Genomic DNA, 21,340 nt, shown 5'->3' on the forward strand with positions numbered 1-21,340 from the left:
CCGGCGCTCCCATTGGCTCCCGGCCCCGCCCTCCCGCAGCTCGCCCGCCCCCAGACCGTGGAACCCGCCCCCCGGCACAGCGAGGACGGGAGAAAAGGCGGGAACCGAGGCTCCACCGTGACGTACCCGCGTCTCCTCTTGAAGGGTGAGCTCGGCCCCCCGAGCCTGTTCTCACCGCGGTCCGACCCCGCCAGCGCGGGAGGCACGCTGTCGGGGAGCCGGAAGGGGCTGGGGGAGGGGCGCTGCCCGGGGGGTCGTGGAGCCCGCAAGGGGCTGAGGGAGGGGCCTGGAAGGCGCTAGCCGGAGGGAGGGGGAGGAGCGATGCCCAGAGGGGGGAGCCCGGAAGGGGCTGGGGGAGGGGCGATACCGGGGGGGGGGGGGGAGCCCGGAAGGGGCTGGGGGAGGGGCGATGCCCGTGGGGAGGAGCCCGGAAGGGGCTGGGGGAGGGGCGATACCGGGGGGGGGGGGGAGCCCGGAAGGGGCTGGGGGAGGGGCGATGCCCGTGGGGAGGAGCCCGGAAGGGGCTGGGGGAGGGGCGATGCCCAGAGGGGGGAGCCCGGAAGGGGCTGGGGGAGGGCGATGCCCGCGGGGAGGAGCCCGGAAAGGGCTGGGGGAGGGGCGATGCCTGTGGGGGGAGGAGCCCGGAAGGGGCTGGGGGAGGGGCGATGCCCGGGGGGGGAGCCCGGAAGGGGCTGGGGGAGGGGCGATGTCCGTGGGGAGGAGCCCGGAAGGGGCTGGGGGAGGGGCGATGCCCGTGGGGAGAAGCCCGGAAGGGGCTGGGGGAGGGGCGATGCCTGTGGGGGGAGGAGCCCGGAAGGGGCTGGGGGAGGGGCGATGCCCGGGGGGGGAGCCCGGAAGGGGCTGGGGGAGGGGCGATGCCCGTGGGGAGGAGCCCGGAAGGGGCTGGGGGAGGGGCGATGCCCGTGGGGAGGAGCCCGGAAGGGGCTGGGGAGGGGCGATGCCCGTGGGGAGGAGCCCGGACGGGGCTGGGGGAGGGGCGATGCCCGGGGGGGGGGGAGCCCGGAAGGGGCTGGGGGAGGGGCGATGCCCCGGGGGGGGGAGCCCGGAAGGGGCTGGGGGAGGGGCGATGCCGGGGGGGGGGAGCCCGGAAGGGGCTGGGGTAGGGGCGATGCCCCGGGGGGGGGAGCCCGGAAGGGGCTGGGGGAGGGGGCGATGCCGGGGGGGGGGGGGAGCCCGGAAGGGGCTGGGGGAGGGGCGATGCGGGGGGGGGGGGAGCCCGGAAGGGGCTGGGGGAGGGGCGATGCCCGTGGGGAGGAGCCCGGAAGGGGCTGGGGGAGGGGCGATGCCCGGGGGAGGGGGGGGAGCCCGGAAGGGGCTGGGGGAGGGCGATGCCCGGGGGGAGGAGCCCGGAAGGGGCTGGGGGAGGGGCGATGCCCGGGGGGGGGAAGCCTGGAAGGGGCTGGGGGAGGGGCGATGCCCCGGGGGAGGGGGGGGAGCCCGGAAGGGGCTGGGGGAGGGGCGATGCCCCGGGGGAGGGGGGGAGCCCGGAAGGGGCTGGGGGAGGGGCGATGCCCCGGGGGAGGGGGGGGAGCCCGGAAGGGGCTGGGGGAGGGGCGATGCCCGGGGGGAGGAGCCTGGAAGGGGCTGGGGGAGGGGCGATGCCCGGGGGGGGAAGCCCGGAAGGGGCTGGGGGAGGGGCGATGCCGGGGGGGGGGGAAGCCCGGAAGGGGCTGGGGGAGGGGCGATGCCGGGGGGGGGGGGAAGCCCGGAAGGGGCTGGGGGAGGGGCGATGCCGGGGGGGGGGGGAAGCCCGGAAGGGGCTGGGGGAGGGGCGATGCCCGGGGGGAGGAGCCCGGAAGGGGCTGGGGGAGGGGCGATGCCCGGGGGGAGGAGCGCTGGCCCGGGCGCTCTTGGAAGGGGGTGTCCGTGGAAGGCCCCCCCCCATGGTGGCAGGCCTTTGGGGGTCCTACCCTACTGCAGTGGGAGCTGGGCATGGGCTGCCCCCTACCCCTGGGGGCCCAGGTCGGCATAGGCTGGTTGCCCCCCGGCTGACTGGTAGGTCTGGGGGCACCCGGGAGAGGGGCTGGCATGAGGCTCCACTGAGCCCACGCGTCTCTTGCAGCGGGTGATGGCTGCGCCGACCAGGGTGCCAGAGGACGTGGGTGCTGAGCTGCTGGGCCCAGGTAAGTGCGGGAGGGGCCAGGCTGGGTGGGGGGTGCCCCTCGCTCCCCCTCACTGTGTCTCCCCACAGCTGGCGGTGCCTGCCTGCCCCCATGCCAGCTAACGGAGGAGGATGCGAGCGCCCACCCTGGCTTGACCAACCTGCTGCTCGGCCTGACCCCCTATCTGGACCTCAGCGGGCTCAGCGCCCCCCTGGCCCGCCAGCTGGAGCAGGTATGTGTGGGGACGCCCCGAGGGAGGGTGGCTGCCCCGCTGCACCCCGCTCACCCTCTTCTCACCCCCTGCAGGCGGGGAAGGAGCTGCAGCTGCGTCGGGCAGCTTGGCTGCGCTGGGAGGCCCTGCACCGGCTCCTGCAGGAGGCACTGATGGAGCAGGGGGCTGGCACGGAGGACGCCAGCCCTGCCCCGCCGGACAGGAAGGTGCATTGGAGGAGAACTGGGGGGCTCAGTGACAACAGAGCAGGGATTGGGGGCTGGGCTAGGATTCAGGCTGAGGAAGAGTGGTTTTGGGGCTACGGGGTAGGGGGGGCATGGGAGACGGGTTTGGGGGCTCAAGAATGGGGGACATGGTGGAGGGATTGGGGAGAGGGCAATGGGCTTCGGGGCTTGGGATGGGGGAGGGGGGAGGGATTGAGGAGGGACTTGGGGGCTCGGGATGGGGGAGGGATTGGGGAGAGGGGGAAGGGGTTTGGGGGCTCGGGATGGGGGAGGTAGAGAGGGAGCGGCTTGGGAGTTCAGGGGATGGGGAGGGATTGGGGTGAGGGGGAGGAGTTTGGGGGCTCAGGGGATGGGGGAAGGGATTGGAGGGAAGGGGTTTGGCGGCTCAGGGGATGGGGAGGGATTGGAGGGGGAGGGGTTTGGGGGCTCAGGGGTGCAGGGAAGGCAAAGGGGATAGGGAAGTCCCTGGGGATGAAAGGATGGGGAAGAGCTGGGCGTCACGGGCTGGGGGAGGGGTTAGCTGGGGGTGAGCAGTGTTTGGGGAACGGGGGGCGGTGTCCCCACACTCCCTGACCCGTTTCCTTCCCCCCAGTTCCTGGAGACGCTGGAGCAGCGGCTGCTGCTGGGGGAGCTGAGCCGCATCCTGGAGCCGGGCCCTTCGCTGCGTGGCTCCCAGCCCCCCCTGCTGGGCCTGGGGGCCCCTGACCTGCTGGCGCTGCTGCCCCCGAGCCAGGTAACCCAGCCCTTCTGGCCAGGGGAGGGGGAGGGACCTTGGCGCCCGGGAGCTGAGCCCTCTCTCTGTCTGCCCTCCCGCTCTGCAGGACCTGGCGCGGCTGCAGCAGCGCCTCCCCCAGGAGCTCGAGGAGCGGCTGCGGCGCAAGGGGCTAGCCCTGCTGAGCTACCACCGGCCCGAGAGCGGTGAGTGGGTGTGGGGCGGGGGCGGGGTCAGGTCGTGAGGAGGGAGCCGCTCTGACCCCTGTTCCCGCAGACCGCGCGGGGGAGACGGCGCGCTGCGCCATGCTCTGGACCCTGGCCGAGGGGCTGGCAGCGGAGCAGCGGCGCCGGCAGGCAGCCCGGAGCCGGCGCCGGGACCTGATGGGGCTGTTGGAGAGGCAGAGAGCCGCCTACCCCCAGGTATGGGCCGGGCGGGGAGGGGTGGGGCGGGGCCACCCCTCTGAGCCGCTCAGCCCCTCTCTCCCCCAGGTTCTCCTGCACTGCCTGGGCCTGCTGCAGCGCCTGGCCCAGGAGCACCGGCTCGGCACGCAGGCTGCGCTGGACCGCCTCAACACCCACTACCTGGAGGTGAAGTGCAGCGCCATGTTCCTCAAGATCCGGTGAGCGCGGCCAGGCACAGGTCACCCTCCGGGCGGGGCTGGGGTCCGAGCTCATCGGCAGCTGGGAGGTTTGGGGCTCGGCGGGGACACGGGAGCCGGGGCCGGCTCGCTGGCTGCGGCTCGGCGGTGACTTGCCCAGCCCCAGTGGCCCCGAGGACGAACTTGGGGGAGGGGGGAGTTGTGGGGTGGCCGGCTCAGGGCTCTCTGCCGCGCGCTGTCTTCGCAGGCTGGAGGAGCTGAGCGTGCTGGTGGACACCTACTCGCCGGAGAAGGTGGAGGTGCATCGGGCCATCAGGTACGGCGGGGTTCCGGTGGGGCGGGGGGGGGGCCCTGGCTGGCACTCACCCCTCCCCTCTCCCCAGGGCCAGCCTGCAGGGCGCCGTGCAGCAGCAGGAGCAGGAGCTGGCCACAGCTCGGAAGATCCTGGCCGCCTACGAGAGCCTGGGGCCCGAGTTCGAGGGGCTGGTGCAGGAGTACGCCCAGCTGTGCGGGAGCATCGAGAACAAGCGCTGGGCCCTGCAGGAATTCAGCAAGGGCTGCCACTGACGGGGGGCTCGGGCCCCACTTTCCGGGGCTCAAATAAACATGGCGATGGATCCCCTGGCTCGGTGCGCCTGGCATCCTTCCTGCGTCACGGCCCCCCTCCCCCTGTGCCTGGTAGATCCTGCTCCCTGCCCCGAGCCAACGTAGAACCCAGGAGTCCTGCCCCCAGCCCCCACTGTCTGCTAGACCCCGCACCTCTCCCTGAGCCAGTGTGGAACCCAGGAGTCCTGGTTCCCTAGCCCCTCTGCCTGCTAGACACTGAGCCAGCGTAGAACCCAGGAGTCCTGTCCCCAGCTCTGACTGATGGACCCCGCGGTCCTCCCCGAGCCAGTGTGGAACCCAGGCGTCCTGGCTCCCTGCTCTTAGCCAGTGGCTCCCAGCACGCATCACTGTAGCACACTATCCCCTGTGACGCCCGTTTGTCCTGGCAGTGCCAGGCCCGGGTTGAAGTTCGGTGCCTGGCGAAGCTCTAGCAAAGGGCCCCATGGGCTGGGAGAAGGGAAATCTGCCCCCTGGATCCATGGGCGGGGAGGGGTGGGGAGCCTGGGCCACAGTCCCTCCCCAAGGGCTCCTAGCTCAGTGAGTGGGGGCGGGGGAAGGTCTCTCCTGGCCCAGTGGCTGGGGAGAAGCTAGGCCTAAAGGGGGAGAATGGGGGGTTCGGAGTGGAGAGGGATCCCAGGGCTGGCAGGGGTCCCCCAGCTAGTTCAGTGCAGAGCCGCCAGCGAGGGAGGGACTCCGGGGGTCTCGGAGCTGGGCTGGCACCACAACGGGCAAGGAAATTCAGCGGAGAGAAGTGCCCAGTGACGCGCCGTGGGACCCCAATCCCCGCTCTGCCCATGCGAGAGATCTCAGAGCCGGGTGCAGCTCGTTCCCGGCAAACAGCCGCTCGCCGCGCAGCCGCCCTCGGAAAAGCTCCCGGCGCCTTAGAAGAGAGAACGAGACAGGGAACCCCAGTGCCCACCCCTGGCATCCCGCACGCACAGATCCAGGGCACTGGGAGAGAGGCTAGAACCAGGCTGCGGGGGCTGGAGCGGGCTCCGTGCGAGGAGAGATGGCAAAGCCAGGGCCTGCTCCGCGGGGAGAAGGGTCGACCGTGGGCCCACGGCAGAGGCCTGGGGCGGAGACTGTGGCTAGGGCCTTGTTATTTGCTCCTTCACATAACACAAGAATTAGGGGTCACCCGCTGAAAGGAAGAGGCAGCAGCTTTAAAACAAACCTAGGGAAGTATTTCTTCCCATGGCACCAAGTTAACCTGTGGAACTCACTGCCAGGGGATGGGCTGAGGCCAGAAGTAAAAGGGGTTTGACACAATGAGCCATGTTCCTGGAGGCCGGGTCTAGCGACGGCCATTGGCCAAGCTGGTCAGGGACGCCGCCCCCTACGCCAAGTGGCCCCAAAGCTTGGGGTGGATCACTGGATAATTGCCCTGGTCTGTTGGCAGCCAGGAGCCAGGGCTGCCTGGGCCACGGGGGGTGACCCGTTACAGCGTTCTTATAGCCTTACTCCCCTCCTAGGGCTGGGCACAGAACCCAGGAGTCCTAGCTCCTCACCCCCTTGCCCCACTGTGAGGTTGGCGCAGAACCCAGGCGTCCGGGCTCCCCCCCCACTCTAACCCCCTCGCCCCGCTGTGAGGTGGGCACAGAACCCAGGCGTCCGGGCTCCCCCCCACTCTAACCCCCTCGCCCCGCTGTGAGGTGGGCACAGAACCCAGGCGTCCGGGCTCCCGGCCCTAAACGAAAAGCCGGAATGGAACGAGGCGGGGGGGCCCGCGGCTGGTGAGGAGGGGCCCAATGCCCGGAGACAAAACAGAGTCGAGCCAGCCAGGAGTCGAACCTAGAATCTTCTGATCCGTAGTCAGACGCGTTATCCATTGCGCCACTGGCCCTGACAGGGTTACCCCCCGGCAGCTGCTCCTATAGCGCCGAGCCAGGGCTGCTGGGAGACGTAGTCCGCCGGTTGGGGAGGGGGGAGAGAGACGCACACGCACACCTGGTGCTTGCTGGGAAATCTGTCTTCCTCCATGGAGAGTGAGGCATGGTGGGAAATGTAGGCCACAAGCAAGAGACAGGCACTATCCTGTCCGCCGAAAAGGCGCCGAGCACGATGGGAAAGTGAGTGCGGGGCTCCCGTGGGCGCAATGCACGGTGGGTAATAGAACCTTAGCACCCCGTAAACCCCAGGGGCGCAATGCATTGTGGGCAATGTGGTCTTGGGGGAGAGGCTGTTCGTTCCGGGCGCTGGGCATGCAGGGAAATGTAGTCCTTGCCTCGCGAAGCGCATGAAGGGAAATGGAACCGTCCTGGTGCCACCGACTCGATTGGTTCTCGCCGGCTTGGCCCGCCCCTCCGCTTCCCAATTGGCCGCCTGGACCGGAAGCGCGCTGTGGTTGGCCATCAGGGCGCGAGGCGGCTCTGTGATTGGCCGGCCGGGCTGGGGCGCGTCTGGCAGAGATGGCGGCGGCGGCGGCGGCGGCTCCGGCTCCGGGTCCGTGCGGGGCGGGGGGTCCCCGCGTGTCCAGCGGCCGGGACCTGAGCTGCGTCCCGGAGGTGGCGGAGACGCTGGGGGCCGTGGCTCGGCAGGGGTGAGACCACGTGACCCGCCCCACGTGGCCACCGCCCCGCCCCCTCCGAGCCCCGCTCATGTGGCGGCGAATTGCCCAGCCTCCCACCCCCCGCAGCCTGGGGACCCCCCCGCGCTGGCCTCCCCCGCCCCTGGAGCCCCTCCCCCATCCCGGGCCAGCCTCCCCTCCCCCCATGCCCCTGGAACCCCTCCCCCATCCCGGGCCAGCCTCCCCTCCCCCCAGCCACTGGAGCCCCTCCCCCACCCCGGGCCAGCCTCCCCTCCCCCCAGCCACTGGAACCCCTCCCCCACCCCGGGCCAGCCTCCCCTCCCCCCAGCCACTGGAGCCCCTCCCCCACCCCGGGCCAGCCTCCCCTCCCCCCAGCCACTGGAGCCCCTCCCCCACCCCGGGCCAGCCTCCCCTCCCCCCAGCCACTGGAGCCCCTCCCCCACCCCGGGCCAGCCTCCCCTCCCCCCAGCCACTGGAGCCCCTCCCCCACCCCGGGCCAGCCTCCCCTCCCCCCAGCCACTGGAGCCCCTCCCCCACCCCAGGCCAGCCTCTCCTCCCCCCAGCCACTGGAGCCCCTCCCCCACCCTGGGCCAGCTCCCCTCCCCCCCTGCCACTGGAGCCCCTCCCCCACCCCGGGCCAGCCTCCCCTCCCCCCAGCCACTGGAGCCCCTCCCCCACCCCGGGCCAGCCTCCCCTCCCCCCAGCCACTGGAGCCCCTCCCCCACCCCAGGCCAGCCTCTCCTCCCCCCAGCCACTGGAGCCCCTCCCCCACCCCGGGCCAGCTCCCCTCCCCCCCTGCCACTGGAGCCCCTCCCCCATCTCAGGCCAGCTTGGGGCTTGGCGGGATCGCACCCAGGGGGATCTGGGGCTCTGCTGGCCTGGGGAACTCTCCGCCACTGGATGAAGCTCCCAGGCCTTTGTCCTCCAGCCTAGCCCTCCGTCTCTCCGCAGGTTCGATTTCCTGTGCATGCCGGTCTTCCACCCACGCTACCGCCGGGAGTTCAGCCATCAGCCGGCCAGCGGCCGCCCTGGCCCCCACACCCGCTCCGACCTGCTGCTCTCGGGGAGAGGTGAGCCCCCCTGCCCCCCGCTGGGCTTCCCAGTGCCATCTGCCCCCACTCCCCGCTGGCTGTGCCTCCTAATACTCCCAGGACAGCACCCCCTGCTGAGATCCCACTGCAGTCCTGGCCTTGGAGCCCCCCCTGCGTTGTCTGTGCCCCCCGCTGGGCTGCCGGGCACTATCTGGGCCCCCCCAGCCTACGAAGAGCGACCCCGCACTAGGCTACCTGGTGCCATGTCTATTCCGCTGCACCCTAGAATCCTAGAATATCAGGGTTGGAAGAGCCCTCAGGAGATCATCTAGTCCAACCCCCTGGTCAAAGCAGGACCGATCACCAATTTTTGCCCCAGATCCCTAAATGGCCCCCTCAAGGATTGAGCTCACAACCCTGGGTTTAGCAGGCCAATGCTCAAACCACTGAGCTATCCGTCCCCCTGCTGGGGTGCCCCCTGCGCTGTGGATCTCACCCACTCTCGCCCCCCCAGACTGGAACACGCTGATTGTGGGGAAGCTCTCTCCCTGGATCCGCCCGGACGCCAAGGTGGAGGCCGTCCGCAGGAACTCAGAGGCGGTGAGTGGGGGGCTGGGAGCCCGGGGGGGGGGGGATTATAACAGCCCCGGGGGTTAGGGGAGAGGTGATAGTGGGGTGGGGAGGAGGTGTCGCGGTGGGGGGATGGTGGGATAGACCGTGGGGGGAGGGGGTTACTCTGGGGGAGTGAGTGGCGGGTACACAGTCTCCTCTCTCCCCAGGCAATGCTGCAGGAGCTGAACTTTGGGGCTTACCTGGGGCTCCCCGCATTCCTGCTGCCCCTGACGCAGGGCGAGAACCCCAACCTGGCCCGGGTGCTGAGCACCCACATCCACACCGGGCACCACAGCACCATGGTGAGTGCAGGGCTGGGCGGCGGGGGGGGGGAGGGGGTGCGGCTGTGACTAACCCCTCATTTCACACACACAAACCCCCCCCAGTTCTGGATGCGGGTCCCCCTGCTGGCCCCTGAGGATCTGCGGGACGACCTGATCGAGAATGAGCCGGTGCCGGTGCCCGAGGACGGCTCGGGAGACGAGAAGACATGGATATGGTGAGGGGGCGGGGGACCGGGGGCACTGCTGGGGGGAAGCACGCAGCCCCAGAGCCTGCTTTTAACTGAGGCAAGCACACGTGATGCGGGGAGGCGTCCTGTTGGGGCTGAGGTTAGGGATCTGGGGGAGAGGGGGGCAATGCACAGAGGGGAACTGGGGGGGCACCGAGGGAGGGCAGGATCTTGTTCCCTATTCACTGGCCCCCGTTTCTCTGCAGGTGGCACGATTTCCGGACCCTCTGTGACTACAACAAGCGCATTGCAGTGGGTGAGTGTGGGGGCACTGCTGCGGGGAAGCTCGCAGCACTGGGGCAGGGGATGGCAGGTTTCTTGACCCCTGTTTTCTGCCCCCTCCAGCCCTGGAGGTGGGGCCAGACCTGCCCTCCAATCACGTCATCGACCGCTGGCTGGGGGAGCCAATCAAAGCGGCCATCCTGCCCACCAGCATCTTCCTAACCAATAAGAAGGGGTTTCCCGTCCTCTCCAAGATGCACCAGCGCCTGGTCTTCCGCCTGCTGAAGGTGAGCCCTGCCCAGGCTCTCCCCACCCAGATCTCCTGGCCCCACCCTCTGAAGCCATGCCCACCCGGAGCCCTGCCCTCCATGATCCTGTCCCTGTCACTGAGCCACGCCCCCACCTTCCCAAGATGCACCATCTCCTGCTACACCCACCAAGCTCTCCAGGCCCCCTCCTAGCTGGGGACACTGCTGTGGGGAAGCTCCCAGCACTGGGATGGAGGAGGGGTGTGATCCCCGTTTTCCATCCCCCCCTTCACTGTGGGGGTTCTATGCTCTGGGGGGAGTATCCCAGGGGCTTGTCTCCCCATGCTGGGGGTCAGGGCGGGTCAGGCTGTGGGGGGGGCATTGTCGCTGTCTAACCCCGCCCCCGCCCCCCAGCTGGAGGTGCAGTTCATCGTGTGGGGCGCTCACCACCACCCCGAGAAGGAGTTCTGCTCTTACCTGCAGTACCTGGAGTACCTGAGCCAGAACCGGCCCCCACCCTCCGCCTATGAGCTCTTCGCCAAGGGGTACGAGGACTATCTGCAGTCCCCCCTGCAGGTGAGCGACCACGGCTGTCATTGGTGTGGCTCAGCGTGAACGCCGTCATAGCACTGGGGCTAAGACCCATGGCTCACAAAATGGCTTCTTCAATGTTCAGGGCTAACATTGCCAACTGGCATTGTTAGGGCCCAGGGTTAACACAGCAACATTGTTACAGCTTGGACCAGCATCCTGTCCCACCATAATTAGGGTTCAGAGTTAACAGGGCTTGGTCCAGCATCATATTCCCCCATCATTAAGGTCCAGGGTTAGTGCAAGTTGGGTTAGCATCATATCCACCATCCTAGGCTGCAGGGTTAACAGGGCTTGGTCAGTATTCTATCTCATCGTCATTAGGGTTCAGGATGAATGCTGCCTCGTGCTGGGGTTGGGACTCATAGGTATCAGAGTAGCATAACTTGGACCCAGAGCCAACGTTCTTGTGTCATCATTAGGGTTCAGAGTTAACATTGGAACTTGCCAGGATTTCGGGACAGCATTGCACCACGTCATTAGGGCTCAGGGTGAACTCTGCTAGAGCATTGTCATTGGGCCTTGTGGCTGCCGACTCACCTTCATTCATGCAGTATCACCTAGCGTCATTGTGACGCCTGTGGGCTATTGGGTGCCCATTGTTAGGGTTCTGAGGGGACGCCCCGTGACTATGCAATGTTGATGCATCTGTCATCCGCATTCAGAGTAAACATCTCATGTCAGGGTTCATCATTAGGGCCCAGAGTGACCACTTCCCTTGGTGGGCTTGGCGTGCATCATTAGGGTTCAGAGTGAATGTCACCGGCTCTGCAGTGCAATGGGGGGGGGTCTTCCTCCTCCCTGCCCTCCTCACTCTGCTCTCCCCTCCTCCTGTAGCCCCTGATGGACAACCTGGAGTCCCAGACTTATGAGGTCTTTGAGAAGGACCCCATCAAATACTCCCAGTACCAACAGGTGTGGGGGAGCTGGGCCATGAACAGGGGGAGGGGCTTTGGTGGGCAGGACCTAGCTAAGGGGGTGAGGCCAGAGGGAAGGAGGAGTGGCTGTGGGAAGGGGTGGGGCCTGTGGCGAGGGGTAATGGGAGCAAGGCCTAGTGGGTTAGGGTTCAGAGAGGGTGGGGCAATGGGGGCAGGGTGTATTTGGGGGTGGGGCCTGGGGGGAGGAGTGTGGTGTGGGGGCAGGATCTAAGGGGGGCAGTTGGGGGGGGCTGCAGGGCTCCCCAGAGACTACCCCCTCTCCTCTACCCCCCCAGGCGATCTATAGGTGCCTGCTGGACCGGGTGCCTGAAGAGGAGAAGGAGACGAATGTGCAGTGAGTGACGCCCCGCCCCTCCATGGCAACACCCCGCCCCTCCATGGCAACGCCCCACCCCTCAGTTATACCCCTCCCACCTGGTGCTGCCCCAGCCCCATGGGACATGGCACGCCTGACAACCTGCCCCGGTGATGCCCCTGAAGGTCACTCGGACCCTTCCCCCCAGATGGGGAGATCCATCCCCCTGGCACCCCCTGTGTGCTGCCCTCTGACCTCCCTCTGTGCCCCTCAGGGTAGTGATGGTGCTGGGGGCCGGCCGGGGCCCCCTGGTCAATGCCACGCTGCGGGCGTCCCGCCAGGCCGGCCGGCGGGTGAAAATCTATGCCGTGGAGAAGAACCCCAACGCTGTGGTGACGTGAGTGCCCCTGTGCTGGCCCTGCCCCATATTCGCCCCCCCTTCCCCCTGCCAAGTTAGAGCCTGCTGAGACTAGGCCCATTGTCTGTGTTTATCCATCCCTCCTCCCCTGAGAGCTGGTGTACGAGGAGGGAGGAGATCCAGTGGCTGGCAGTTCCTTGGGTTAACCCTCGCTCCCTGCAGACTGGACAGCTGGCGGTAGGAGTGGGGGGATACAGTGACAGGCAGTTCCCCAGGTTAACCCCGTGACTCTTACAGGCTGGAGAGCTGGCAGTATGAAGGGGCGCAATCGAAGTAGGAGGAGGGGATCCAGTGGTGGGCAGTTCCCTGGGTTAGCCCCACACCAACCCGAAGGCTGGAGCACTGGCAGCAGGATGGGGGGATATAGCGGTGGGCAGTTCCCTGGTTTAATCTGGAGTGCTCGTGGTAGGAGCGGGGAGCCAGTGGCGGACAGTTCCCTGGATTAACTCTGCACTCCCCGCAGACTGGAGAGCTGGCAGTACGAGGAGTGGGGCTCGCAGGTGACCGTGGTATCGTCTGACATGCGGGACTGGACAGCCCCTGAGCAGGCCGATCTCCTGGTGTCGGAGCTGCTGGGCTCCTTTGCTGACAACGAGCTGTCCCCCGAGTGCCTGGACGGGGCGCAGCACTGCCTGCGGGGTGAGCGGGCTCCGGGGGTGGGGGGAGCTGTGGGTCTGGCAGGGGGAGCAGTGGGAGGTGTTGGTGGGGGGCAGAGGGAGGAGCTGGTGGGGCATGGGGGGGGAGTTGTGGAGGGTTGCTGTGCAGGGAGGCAGTTTTGGTGTGGGGCGCTTGTTGCCCCAATGTCTGACACCCTCCTCTCCCCCCGCCCCATTCTCCAGCGGGTGGCGTGAGCATCCCCAGCACTTACACGTCCTTCCTGGCACCCATTTCCTCCTCCAAGCTGTACAACGAGGTGCGCGCCTGTCGGGAGAAGGACCGGCACCCCGAGGTGAGCCCCCCAACCATGCCCCACCACGTGCCTCCTTCCTGGCCTCGCGACCACAGCCCCCTCCAGTCCTCCTGTCCCCCGCCGGTCTGAACCCCCCCCCCAGCTTGGTCAGGGGTTGCCCGGGTGCTGTCTGGCAGGGGCTGGGGGTCACGCTCTGACCAGGTCTCTCTCTTCCCCCCCCAGGCGCAGTTCGAGATGCCCTATGTCGTGCGGCTCCACAACTTCCACCAGCTGGCACCACCCCAGCCCTGCTTCACCTTCCACCATCCGCACCCAGGTAGGGCGCTGGGGCGGGGCCTGAGCTGACCACACCCCTCTGGGGTGGGGAGGGGAGGGGCCTGAGCTGACCACACCCTTCTACGAGAAAGTTCTCCCCTAACCTCCCCCCTTTGGGCAGACCCAGACCGGGACAAGAGCCAGTACCGGCAGCTGGAGTTCGCGGTGGAGGTGAACACGGTGCTGCACGGCTTCGCCGGCTACTTCGAGACCACGCTCTACGGCGACGTCACACTCAGTGAGTGCGGGGCCGGGGGCTGCTGGGCCGGAAGGGGGACAGCAGGGTGCAGCTGGGGGCTTGTGAGGGGCAGGGCCAGGGCACTGGGATGGGGTCACGGTGCAGTGGGGGGATGTCAGGGGGAGTAGGGAAGCTTGAGTAGGGGCTGGAGATTTTCCTGGTTGGGCAGATCCAGAGGGGCAAGGCTTCCCCAGGTGGGGGGGAAGGTTGCCCAGGCTGGCAGGGGGGTGGCTCCCTAGGTGTTGGGGGGAGGGGGGGGGCAGATCAGGGGGGAGGGGGGAGGTTGCCCAGGCTGGCAGGGGGGCAGATCTTGGGGGGAAGCTCCCCCGGTGGGGGGGGGAGACTCCTTGGGGGGGGCGGAGGGTGCCCAGGGGGTCCTGGCCCCCGTCTCACGCCCCCTCCCCCCAGGTATCCGGCCAGAGACGCACTCCCCCGGCATGTTCTCCTGGTTCCCCATCTTCTTCCCCATCAAGGTGAGCGGCCCCCGCCCCCAGGGGGGCTCCCCGGCGGGGGGGCAGTGTCCTCACGGGGGAGGGGGAAGCGGTAGGGCGTGTCCCTGGGGAGGGGGCGGGGCTTGGCAAGGGGTGGGGCTTGGCGCGGGCTGACGCTCCCTCTCTCCCCACAGCAGCCGCTGGCGGTGCGCGCGGGGGAGCGCGTGCGCGTGGCCTTCTGGCGCTGCGCGGCCCCGCGCAAGGTGTGGTACGAGTGGGCGGTGACGGCGCCCGGCTGCTCCGCCCTGCACAACCCCAGCGGCCGCTCCTCCACCATCGGCCTCTGAGCGGGCGCCACGTCACTGAGACCCCGCCCCCTTCTCCGTCTCGGCCTGTGAGTGGCCCGGACGTCACCGGGGGCGGGGCCTGGACCGAGACCCCGCCCCATGCGGCCCTCGCTCCCCTCTCTGTCCATGGTCCGTGCGTTTCAATAAAGCTTTCTGTCTGGGCCCCTGTGTGTGTCCGTCTATGGCGGGAGAGGGGCGCCCTCCCGTTGTCATGGCAACCAGCCCCCTGCGTGCAGCCGTGCGAGTGGGGATAGGTTACTGACGCTGCTGTACCGCCCCTCTTCGTTCTGGGCCAATCAACGTTGCTGTTGTGAGCCAAGCCACATCCGCTGACTCATATTCAACCAATCAGGGTGGTCGCTCTCCGCCAAGTCCCGCCTCACCTGCCAATCACCCTTCGGCCACGGGGAAAGTAGCGCACCCCCCACCCCCCGCTCCGGGCCAAACAGCGAGGCCACTGGAGGGAAGGCCCGCCCCCTTCTCGCTCTCGCTCAATCATCGCTGGAGCTGACGCAAAAACACCCCGTCCCCTCCAAACTCTGAGCCAATCAGCGCCGCCCTCTCTGGGAACTGACCAATCAGCAACGGCGCTGTTCCAAGCCGCGTCCCCTTGGCCGACCGCGGCCAATCAGCGCCGTCCCGCTCACCCAATCAGGGTCACGCTGCCGCCCCGTTCGCGCCTGCGCGCGAAGCTTCTGGGGGAGGGGAAGGTTCTGGAGGCAGCCGCGGCCTCCGCCATCTTAGCGCCGCGTCCGGCCGCGGAGAAACCCGGAGCCCAAGGAGCCGGCGCTACCCCGGAGGAGGGTGAGAGCGGGGGCAGGGTGACGTCATGGCGGGGGGGGCACCTCACGGGGGGTGAAGGTGATAACGTCAGTGTCCCGTGAGGGGGGTGGGCGCAAGCGCGGGGTTCTAGAATGCTGGGCGGAGGGGTTCGTGGGAGGCTTAGAACGCTGGGGACGGTGCTGGGCGGGGCTTGCAAGGGGCTTTAGAACGCTGGGGGCTTAGGGGCGGGGCTAAGAGGTTGGGCGGGGCTTGTAAGGGGCTTAGAACGCGGAGGGCTGGGGGGCGGGGCTACGGGGCGGGGTGGGGCTTGCAAGGGGGCATAGAACGCGGAGGGTGGGGCTTGCTGCAGGGATAGAACAGTCGGGGGAGGGGTGGCATCAAAGTCTAGAATGTGGAGGCGGGGCCTAGAAGTTAGGTTCTAGAGTGGAGGGATTCTAGAGCAGAGGTTCCTCCAACCGGGTTGGGACTTGGGGTCTTGCTAGGCCCTTGGCCAGATGAAGGGGGTGCCCTGCGCACATCAGCATCCCGGGTCCTGGGTCTGTAGAACCGGTCTGGAATTGGGAAGGGTCGAGAGCAGGCTTGGCTCCCTGGGGATCTAGAGCAGACTCTGGCCCAGGATTTAGAGCCATGATGCTCTCGGGGCGGCATGCTGGAGATGGGGTGCTCTAGAACAGGCCTGGCTGTGCCTCCCAAGGTGTTCCCCAGACCTAGGGGTGGTGTCTTCTCTGAATGTTTGGAATTGGGGGGCGGGGGGGGGGCTAGAGCAGGGTGGGTGCCAGGAAGCAGGTGACTTGTGGGTGGCTCTTTCCCCTCCGCTGGTTTTGGAGCCCCCAGCCTGGGACTGGCAGCCAGGCTCAATATGTGGCGGGAGAGGGGTATCTTGCAAAGTGCTCCAGACTGGTAGTGGGGCAGCAAAGGGACATGGGTCCGGAACGCCTGGGACCCCTAGCCTGATATTGGGTGGGGGGGTCTGGAGCATGCAGGCTAGAACGATTGGGGGGGCCCCCCCACGCTCACCACACCCCATCTCTCCGCAGGACGCGTCTGAGAGCCGCTCAAGCCCGGAGTCTGCCCTGCCCTTCGGGGGTGGGGCACCCCCGGCGCGCTCCATGGAGCCGGGGGTCTCGAATCCGCTGCAGGAGCCCGTGAGTACCCTGCTCCCCTCAGCTGTGGCTCCCTGGATGGGGCCCCGAGGGGCCGGCCTGGGGCTAATCCCCCCTCTCCTCTCCCGCAGAGCTCGGCCGACGCCATGACGCCCGACGACTTCGACATTGTCATCGAAGCCATGCTGGAGGCGCCTTACAAGAAGGAGGAGGTGAGGGGCGGGGGGCCCTTGCGAGGGGTGTGCCTCAGTTTCCCCAGCGTCTCTGGAGCAGTGGAGGCTGGAGGGGGGTCCTTGGTGGCTGGTGGGGAGAGCGGAGCGGGGGTGCCGATGCGGGCTGCCCCTTCTCCCACTGAGGCGTGGCTTTGTTTCCTCCAGGCCCAGGCAGGACCCTCGAAGGCGCCAGCTGAAGCCCCTGCGGCTCAGGTAACGTATGGGGGGGCCTGTGGGGGGATGGGGGGCTGCATCCTGTATTCATCTCTCCGTGCTCCCCCCACAGCCCCCGGAGGAGCAGAGCAAGGAGGTGAAGAAGGAGAGTGCCAGCAGCAGGTGAGAGCGGTGGGGGGCTGCCCCACAGTAACGGCATCTCCCCCTGGCAGTGGGCAGGGCGGGGGCTGGCCCACCCTAGCGGTGTCTCCCCCTGGCAGTGGGCGGGCCGCGGAGGGCTGCCCCACGCTAACGGTGTCCCCTCCTGACACTGGGGGGAGCAGGGGGCTGTCCTATGCTAATTTTGTTTCTCCACCCCCCAAGTAGCAGCAGGAAAAAGAGGAGTCGGAGCCGTGAGCACAGACACAGGTAGGGGCAGGGGGCTTGTGTGTTTGCCTGGGGGTACGGGGTGGCTGGGAGTGTGTGTGTGAGGGGAGCTGTGATTGGCCAGGGGCGCATAGGGTGTGTGAGGGGAGTTGTGATTGGCTGAGGGTGGCCCAGGGATGCTGTGATTGGCCAGGGGGCTTTGATTGGCTGGGTGAGGCCAAGGGAGTGTGTGATTGGCCGGCGGGGTCTCTGACACTCTGTCTTTCTAGCCGGGACCAGGAGCGGCGGCGGCGCAGTAGCCGGAGCCGGGAGCGCCGGAGCCGCCACAGGAGCCGGAGCCGGGAGCGCCGGCGGGGGAGCCGTTCCCGGAGCCGGGAGCGCCGGCGCGAGGAGAGAGCCCGGTACCGCAGCCCCCCACTCCCCGGGTGAGTCAGGCCCTGCCCCTGGGTGAGTGGAACCACACTCCCAGCCAAACCCTGCCCCTGGGAGAGTGAGGCTCCACCCCCAGGTGAATGAGACCCCCCCCGCCCCTCCTTGACCAACCCCTGCGTCCTGGTGAGGAAGGCCCTGGCCAGACCTACCCCCGGGCGAGGGAATCCGCTCCCCAGCCAGGCCCTGCCCTCACAACACTCCCTGCCCATCCGTACTTGGAGGGACCCCACCCCCTTCCCTCCCCTTCTCATTGCAGCCCCCTGGGGAACCCAGCCCCTGCCTTCCCTCCACTCGCTTGGCCCTGACCTGGTGTCTGCCCCCAGGCGCCGGTTTGGACACAGTAAGAGCCCCCTGTACCGGGAGAAAAGCCCCGTGCGGTGAGTGACGCCCATACCAGGAGCCGGGGGAGGCCGGGCATGGATCTGGGCCCCATGCCGGGAGCAGAGATGGGGGCTTTGGGAGTGGTGTTGGCAGGGGTCTGGCTGGGGATCTGGTTGGTTGGGCGGAGGAGAGTTGGGGGGATCTGTCCAGGGGTTGGATCATCCGGGGAGAGCGGACCTGATGGATCTGGGTGGGAGGATCTGCTGCAAATGGGCCTGGCGGGAGAGGAGCTGGGGGGTCTGGTTGGGGGAGCGCAGTGGGGGAAGAGTCGAGGGCCCTGGCCCAGCCCCCCTGACACCCTGTCCTGCAGGGAGGCACTGGGCAGCCTGAGCCCCGAGGAGCGGGACGCTCGCACCGTGTTTTGCATGCAGCTGGCCGCCCGTATCCGCCCCCGCGACCTCGAGGACTTCTTCTCCGCTGTCGGCAAGGTACCGCCCCGGCCCTGCCCCACCCCCACCCCCAGGAGGTCGATGGTTGCCAACCCTCCAGGATTGGCCAAGAGTCTTGGGAATTAAACAGTAATCTTGAATTAGGGATGTCTGTGATGAAATCTCCGGGAATACGTCCGACCAGAATTGGTGGCCCGAAGGAGGTCTGTCTTGCCAGAGTAGGGTGACCAGACAGCAGCTGTGAAGAACCGGGACGGGGGTGGGGGTAATAGGCGCCTATATAAGAAAAAGTCCCAAAAAACAGGACTGTCCCTTTGCAAAGGGGACATCTGGACACCCTAGGCTAGGGTAACCTGGCTCTTCCACCTGCTCATTCCTGAAGCCTCACCCACTGTGCATAGGCCCCGCTCCTCCTGCCATCTCCAACCCCACCCCCCATGCTGGGCCCGCTTCTCCTCTCCGTGGCCGTCCCCCCTGTGCCTGGCCCTGCCCTTCCTGCCATCTCTGACCCCGCCCTGTTCTGGGCCCCGCCCCTCGGCCGTCTCCCCCCAGGTGCGGGACGTGCGGATCATCTCGGACCGGAACTCGCGGCGCTCCAAGGGCATTGCCTACGTGGAGTTCTGTGAGATCCAGTCGGTGCCGCTGGCCATCGGGCTGACGGGGCAGCGCCTGCTGGGCGTGCCCATCATCGTCCAGGCCTCCCAGGTGGGGGACAAGGGGATGATAGAGGGGAGCTGTGGGGCAGTGTCAGGGGGTGCTCGGGGGTGGAGGGTGTCCAGGGGGGCTGCTGGGGGCAAGGGTGTCAGGGGACTAAGGGGTGTCCTGGGGGGTGGGGGGATGATGGCGGGGCACAGGGGTGTCGGGGGACTGTAGGGTGTCCAGGGGGGCAGGGGGATGACAGGAGCAAGGGGACGACCAGGGATGATGGGGGGCGGGACCATCCAGGGCAGGGCTGGGGGATGTCTCAGGGGCAGGGGACAGCCGAGGAGGGCCTGGGGGGGCCTGGCTGAGGAGTGGGGCGCCTGGGAGCGGAAGCCAGCTGGGTGGTGTTGGGGGGAGAGGGGGCCGGCTGGGCCACGTCTGGGGACGGGGAGGGGACTGGGCAGAGGCGGGGGCGTCAGGACCCCGGCTCAGCCCACGCCTTGCCCCGCAGGCGGAGAAGAACCGGCTGGCGGCCATGGCCAGTGCCCTGCAGAAGGGCAGCGGGGGGCCCATGCGGCTCTACGTGGGCTCCCTCCACTGCAACATCACCAAGGAGATGCTGCGCGGGATCTTCGAGCCCTTCGGCAAGGTGGGGGGCGCGGGCTCCCTGCTGGGGGAGGGGCCGAGGATTCCCCCTGTGGGGAGTGGGCATCCCCATGGTGGGGAGGGGCTGGGGGTTTCCCGGAGCTGTGGGCGGGGCCTGTGGTTGTGGGAGGGGCCCTGTCTGACTCCACTCTAGCTCTGTATCCTTTGCCTGGCCCCCATGCAGATTGACAGCATCGTGCTGATGAGGGACCCAGACACCGGCCAGTCCAAAGGCTACGGATTCCTGACGGTGAGTGGGACCCCACCCCCCAGCCGGCCCCCCTCGGCGCCAACACACATCCCAGCCCTGGCTCCCCTGAAGCACCCGACCCCCATTTTTCCATTTTGATGGCTCCTCCCCAGTATGCCCTCAATAGACCCCCTGCCAGACTGGCCCTGCCCCCCCAGCCCTACCTCCCCCGTGGGCCGGCCTTGGCTCCCCTATCCCCTAGCCAGGCCATCCCTGCCCCTGCCCCACCAGCCGTAACCTCCTGCCCTGCAGTCAGGCCGGCTTCACCACCACCCCTTGGCCTTGCCCCTCCCCCAGCCGTTCTGTGCTCCCCCCTGACCTGGCCCCCCCCTGCAGTTCGCGGAGGCAGAATGTGCCCGCCGGGCGCTGGAGCAGCTGAACGGGTTCGAGCTGGCCGGGCGCCCCATGCGCCTGGGGCACGTCACCGAGCGGCTGGACGGCACCACGGACATCTCCTTCCCCGAGGGCCCCGAGGAGACCGAGCCTGGCTCCGGTGGCGGGCTGCAGCTGCTGGCCAAGCTGGCTGAAGGTGGGGGCCTGCAGCTGGGGGAGTTTCCTAGCCTGGGGGGGGCTGTGGCTGGAGGGGGGGGTTCCTGGCCTGGGAGGGCTGCGGTTGGGCAGGGGGGAGACAGTGGCTGGGGGGGAGCGGTTCCTGTCCATGCTGACGAGTGGGGGTTCCTGGCCAAAGGGGGAGAGTGGTCCTGTGTGGCCTGAATCCAGCTGTGACCCAGGCTGGTGGGGTAGGGCGGGGGGGGCACATTTGCACCCCGATGACCCCCCATTTGCCCCCTAGGCTCCGGGATCCAGCTGCCGGCTGCAGCTGCGGCTCAGGCCGCCCTTCAACTGAACGGCGCCATCCCGCTGAGCGCCCTGAACCCTGCCGCCCTGACAGGTAACTCGGTGCTTGAGGGGCTCTGGGAGGGGTGGCGTGTACCCCATGTCCCCACGGACAGGGACTGGGCCCCCTCAGCAGCTCCGGGCAGCACCAGCTCCTGGCTGGCCCGTCACTCCCCACCCGCCGCCGAGGGGGTCCCGGCCTGGCCCAGCCCCCCAGGATTCGGGCTGCTGTCGGTTCTGTGTGTCCCCTGCACCCTCCCAGAGCCCCCTCGGCTTGGCACCAGACACCTGGCATCCCCTGCAGGCTGCCTTGCGGGGAATGGGTCCGGGGCGGCTGGGGCTCCATGCAAGTCCCTCTGACCGTCTCTCCTCCACCCCCCTAGCTCTGAGCCCGGCGCTGAACCTGGCCTCGCAGACACTGGCATCCCAGTGCCTCCAGCTCTCGGGGCTCTTCTCCTCCCCGGGCATGTGAGTCTGGGGGCGGGGCTGGCTGGGCAGGGGTGGGGGGCTGGCAGGTTGACGGTGGGGTGGGGTGGGGCGGAGAGGGGCTGCTTGAGGTGAGGCTGGGCTGGCGGAGGTGGGACTCAGGAATGTGGGGTGGAGCTTGGTCCTTTCCCCTCTAACACTCCCCCTCTTCGGTCTGCAGGTAGCGACCTCCCCCCCACGGACCCTGGGGCTGGAGTGGGGGCTGGGCTGCCAGGGCCTCCCGCGGAGTCAGAGCTCCAGGGGCAGAAATGGGGCTGGGGGGGGCACGAGCAACAAACCACCCCCCCTGCCCCGCGGACTTTGCCCTGACCTCGCAGGGGCCCATCTCGGGGAGCGGGGGCTAAATGGGGGCACCTGGCTCTGCCCCCTGGCCCTACCCAGCCCCTCCCCCCTGCCAACAAGTGGGTTTTTTTTCTTCTTTTTCTTTTATTTTCTTTATGGAAACAAATTAAAAACAATTACCACCAAAAAAGGCATCAAAAGTTTGTGACGGAGGAGGGGCAGGGGC

The 21,340-nt window shown here is 68.3% G+C and overlaps 2 protein-coding genes and 1 non-coding gene across 9 annotated transcripts; 2 read left to right on the plus strand and 1 right to left on the minus strand.

The window, feature by feature from the left end:
* Positions 1-8: 8 nt before the first annotated feature.
* HAUS4 (HAUS augmin like complex subunit 4) lies at positions 9-4,516 on the plus strand. Of its 2 annotated transcripts, XM_037877152.2 has the most exons (10): positions 9-145; positions 2,084-2,144; positions 2,213-2,355; positions 2,430-2,561; positions 3,172-3,312; positions 3,401-3,497; positions 3,568-3,713; positions 3,783-3,913; positions 4,140-4,208; positions 4,276-4,516. In XM_037877152.2, exons 2-10 carry the CDS (start codon positions 2,090-2,092, stop codon positions 4,457-4,459), a joined length of 1,098 nt encoding a protein of 365 aa, XP_037733080.1. In that variant the 5' UTR covers positions 9-145; positions 2,084-2,089; the 3' UTR covers positions 4,460-4,516. The 2 variants fall into 2 exon arrangements, with proteins under 2 accessions (XP_037733080.1, XP_043383344.1); XM_043527409.1 differs by having other exon boundaries at positions 3,568-3,913.
* A 1,752-nt stretch (positions 4,517-6,268) lies between these two features.
* Positions 6,269-6,341, minus strand: TRNAR-ACG. Its single transcript has one exon. It is a non-coding gene; the product is annotated as a tRNA-Arg (tRNA).
* A 502-nt stretch (positions 6,342-6,843) lies between these two features.
* PRMT5 (protein arginine methyltransferase 5) lies at positions 6,844-21,304 on the plus strand. 6 transcript variants are annotated; one of them, XM_043527408.1, is made up of 31 exons: positions 6,875-7,037; positions 7,977-8,095; positions 8,571-8,656; positions 8,836-8,970; positions 9,055-9,167; positions 9,386-9,435; positions 9,525-9,688; positions 10,064-10,225; positions 11,078-11,155; positions 11,454-11,512; positions 11,748-11,870; positions 12,355-12,530; positions 12,731-12,840; positions 13,024-13,117; positions 13,238-13,354; positions 13,763-13,827; positions 15,953-16,060; positions 16,150-16,230; positions 16,396-16,443; positions 16,517-16,566; positions 16,768-16,812; positions 17,040-17,195; positions 17,526-17,579; positions 17,894-18,011; positions 18,525-18,677; positions 19,126-19,263; positions 19,444-19,509; positions 19,846-20,038; positions 20,303-20,401; positions 20,730-20,814; positions 20,993-21,304. In XM_043527408.1, exons 1-31 carry the CDS (start codon positions 6,907-6,909, stop codon positions 20,994-20,996), a joined length of 3,180 nt encoding a protein of 1,059 aa, XP_043383343.1. In that variant the 5' UTR covers positions 6,875-6,906; the 3' UTR covers positions 20,997-21,304. The 6 variants fall into 6 exon arrangements, with proteins under 6 accessions (XP_037771980.1, XP_037771979.1, XP_043383343.1 ...); XM_043527406.1 differs by lacking the exon at positions 6,875-7,037 and having other exon boundaries at positions 16,771-16,812; XM_043527407.1 differs by lacking the exons at positions 6,875-7,037; positions 17,526-17,579.
* Positions 21,305-21,340: the final 36 nt, after the last annotated feature.

Source organism: Chelonia mydas, chromosome 13, assembly GCF_015237465.2.
Source record: "Chelonia mydas isolate rCheMyd1 chromosome 13, rCheMyd1.pri.v2, whole genome shotgun sequence".
Lineage (NCBI taxonomy): Eukaryota > Metazoa > Chordata > Testudines > Cheloniidae > Chelonia > Chelonia mydas.

Coding starts and splice junctions, on each gene's coding strand:
- PRMT5 (XM_043527408.1), top strand. CDS start 6,907: ATGGCGGCGGCGGCGGCGGCGGCTCCGGCTCCGGGTCCGTGCGGGGCG. Junction 12,531..12,730: donor GGCGCAGCACTGCCTGCGGG/GTGAGCGGGCTC, acceptor CCCATTCTCCAG/CGGGTGGCGTGAGCATCCCC. Junction 16,444..16,516: donor CTGAAGCCCCTGCGGCTCAG/GTAACGTATGGG, acceptor CTCCCCCCACAG/CCCCCGGAGGAGCAGAGCAA.
- HAUS4 (XM_043527409.1), top strand. CDS start 2,090: ATGGCTGCGCCGACCAGGGTGCCAGAGGACGTGGGTGCTGAGCTGCTG. Junction 2,145..2,212: donor TGCTGAGCTGCTGGGCCCAG/GTAAGTGCGGGA, acceptor GTCTCCCCACAG/CTGGCGGTGCCTGCCTGCCC. Junction 2,356..2,429: donor TGGCCCGCCAGCTGGAGCAG/GTATGTGTGGGG, acceptor CACCCCCTGCAG/GCGGGGAAGGAGCTGCAGCT.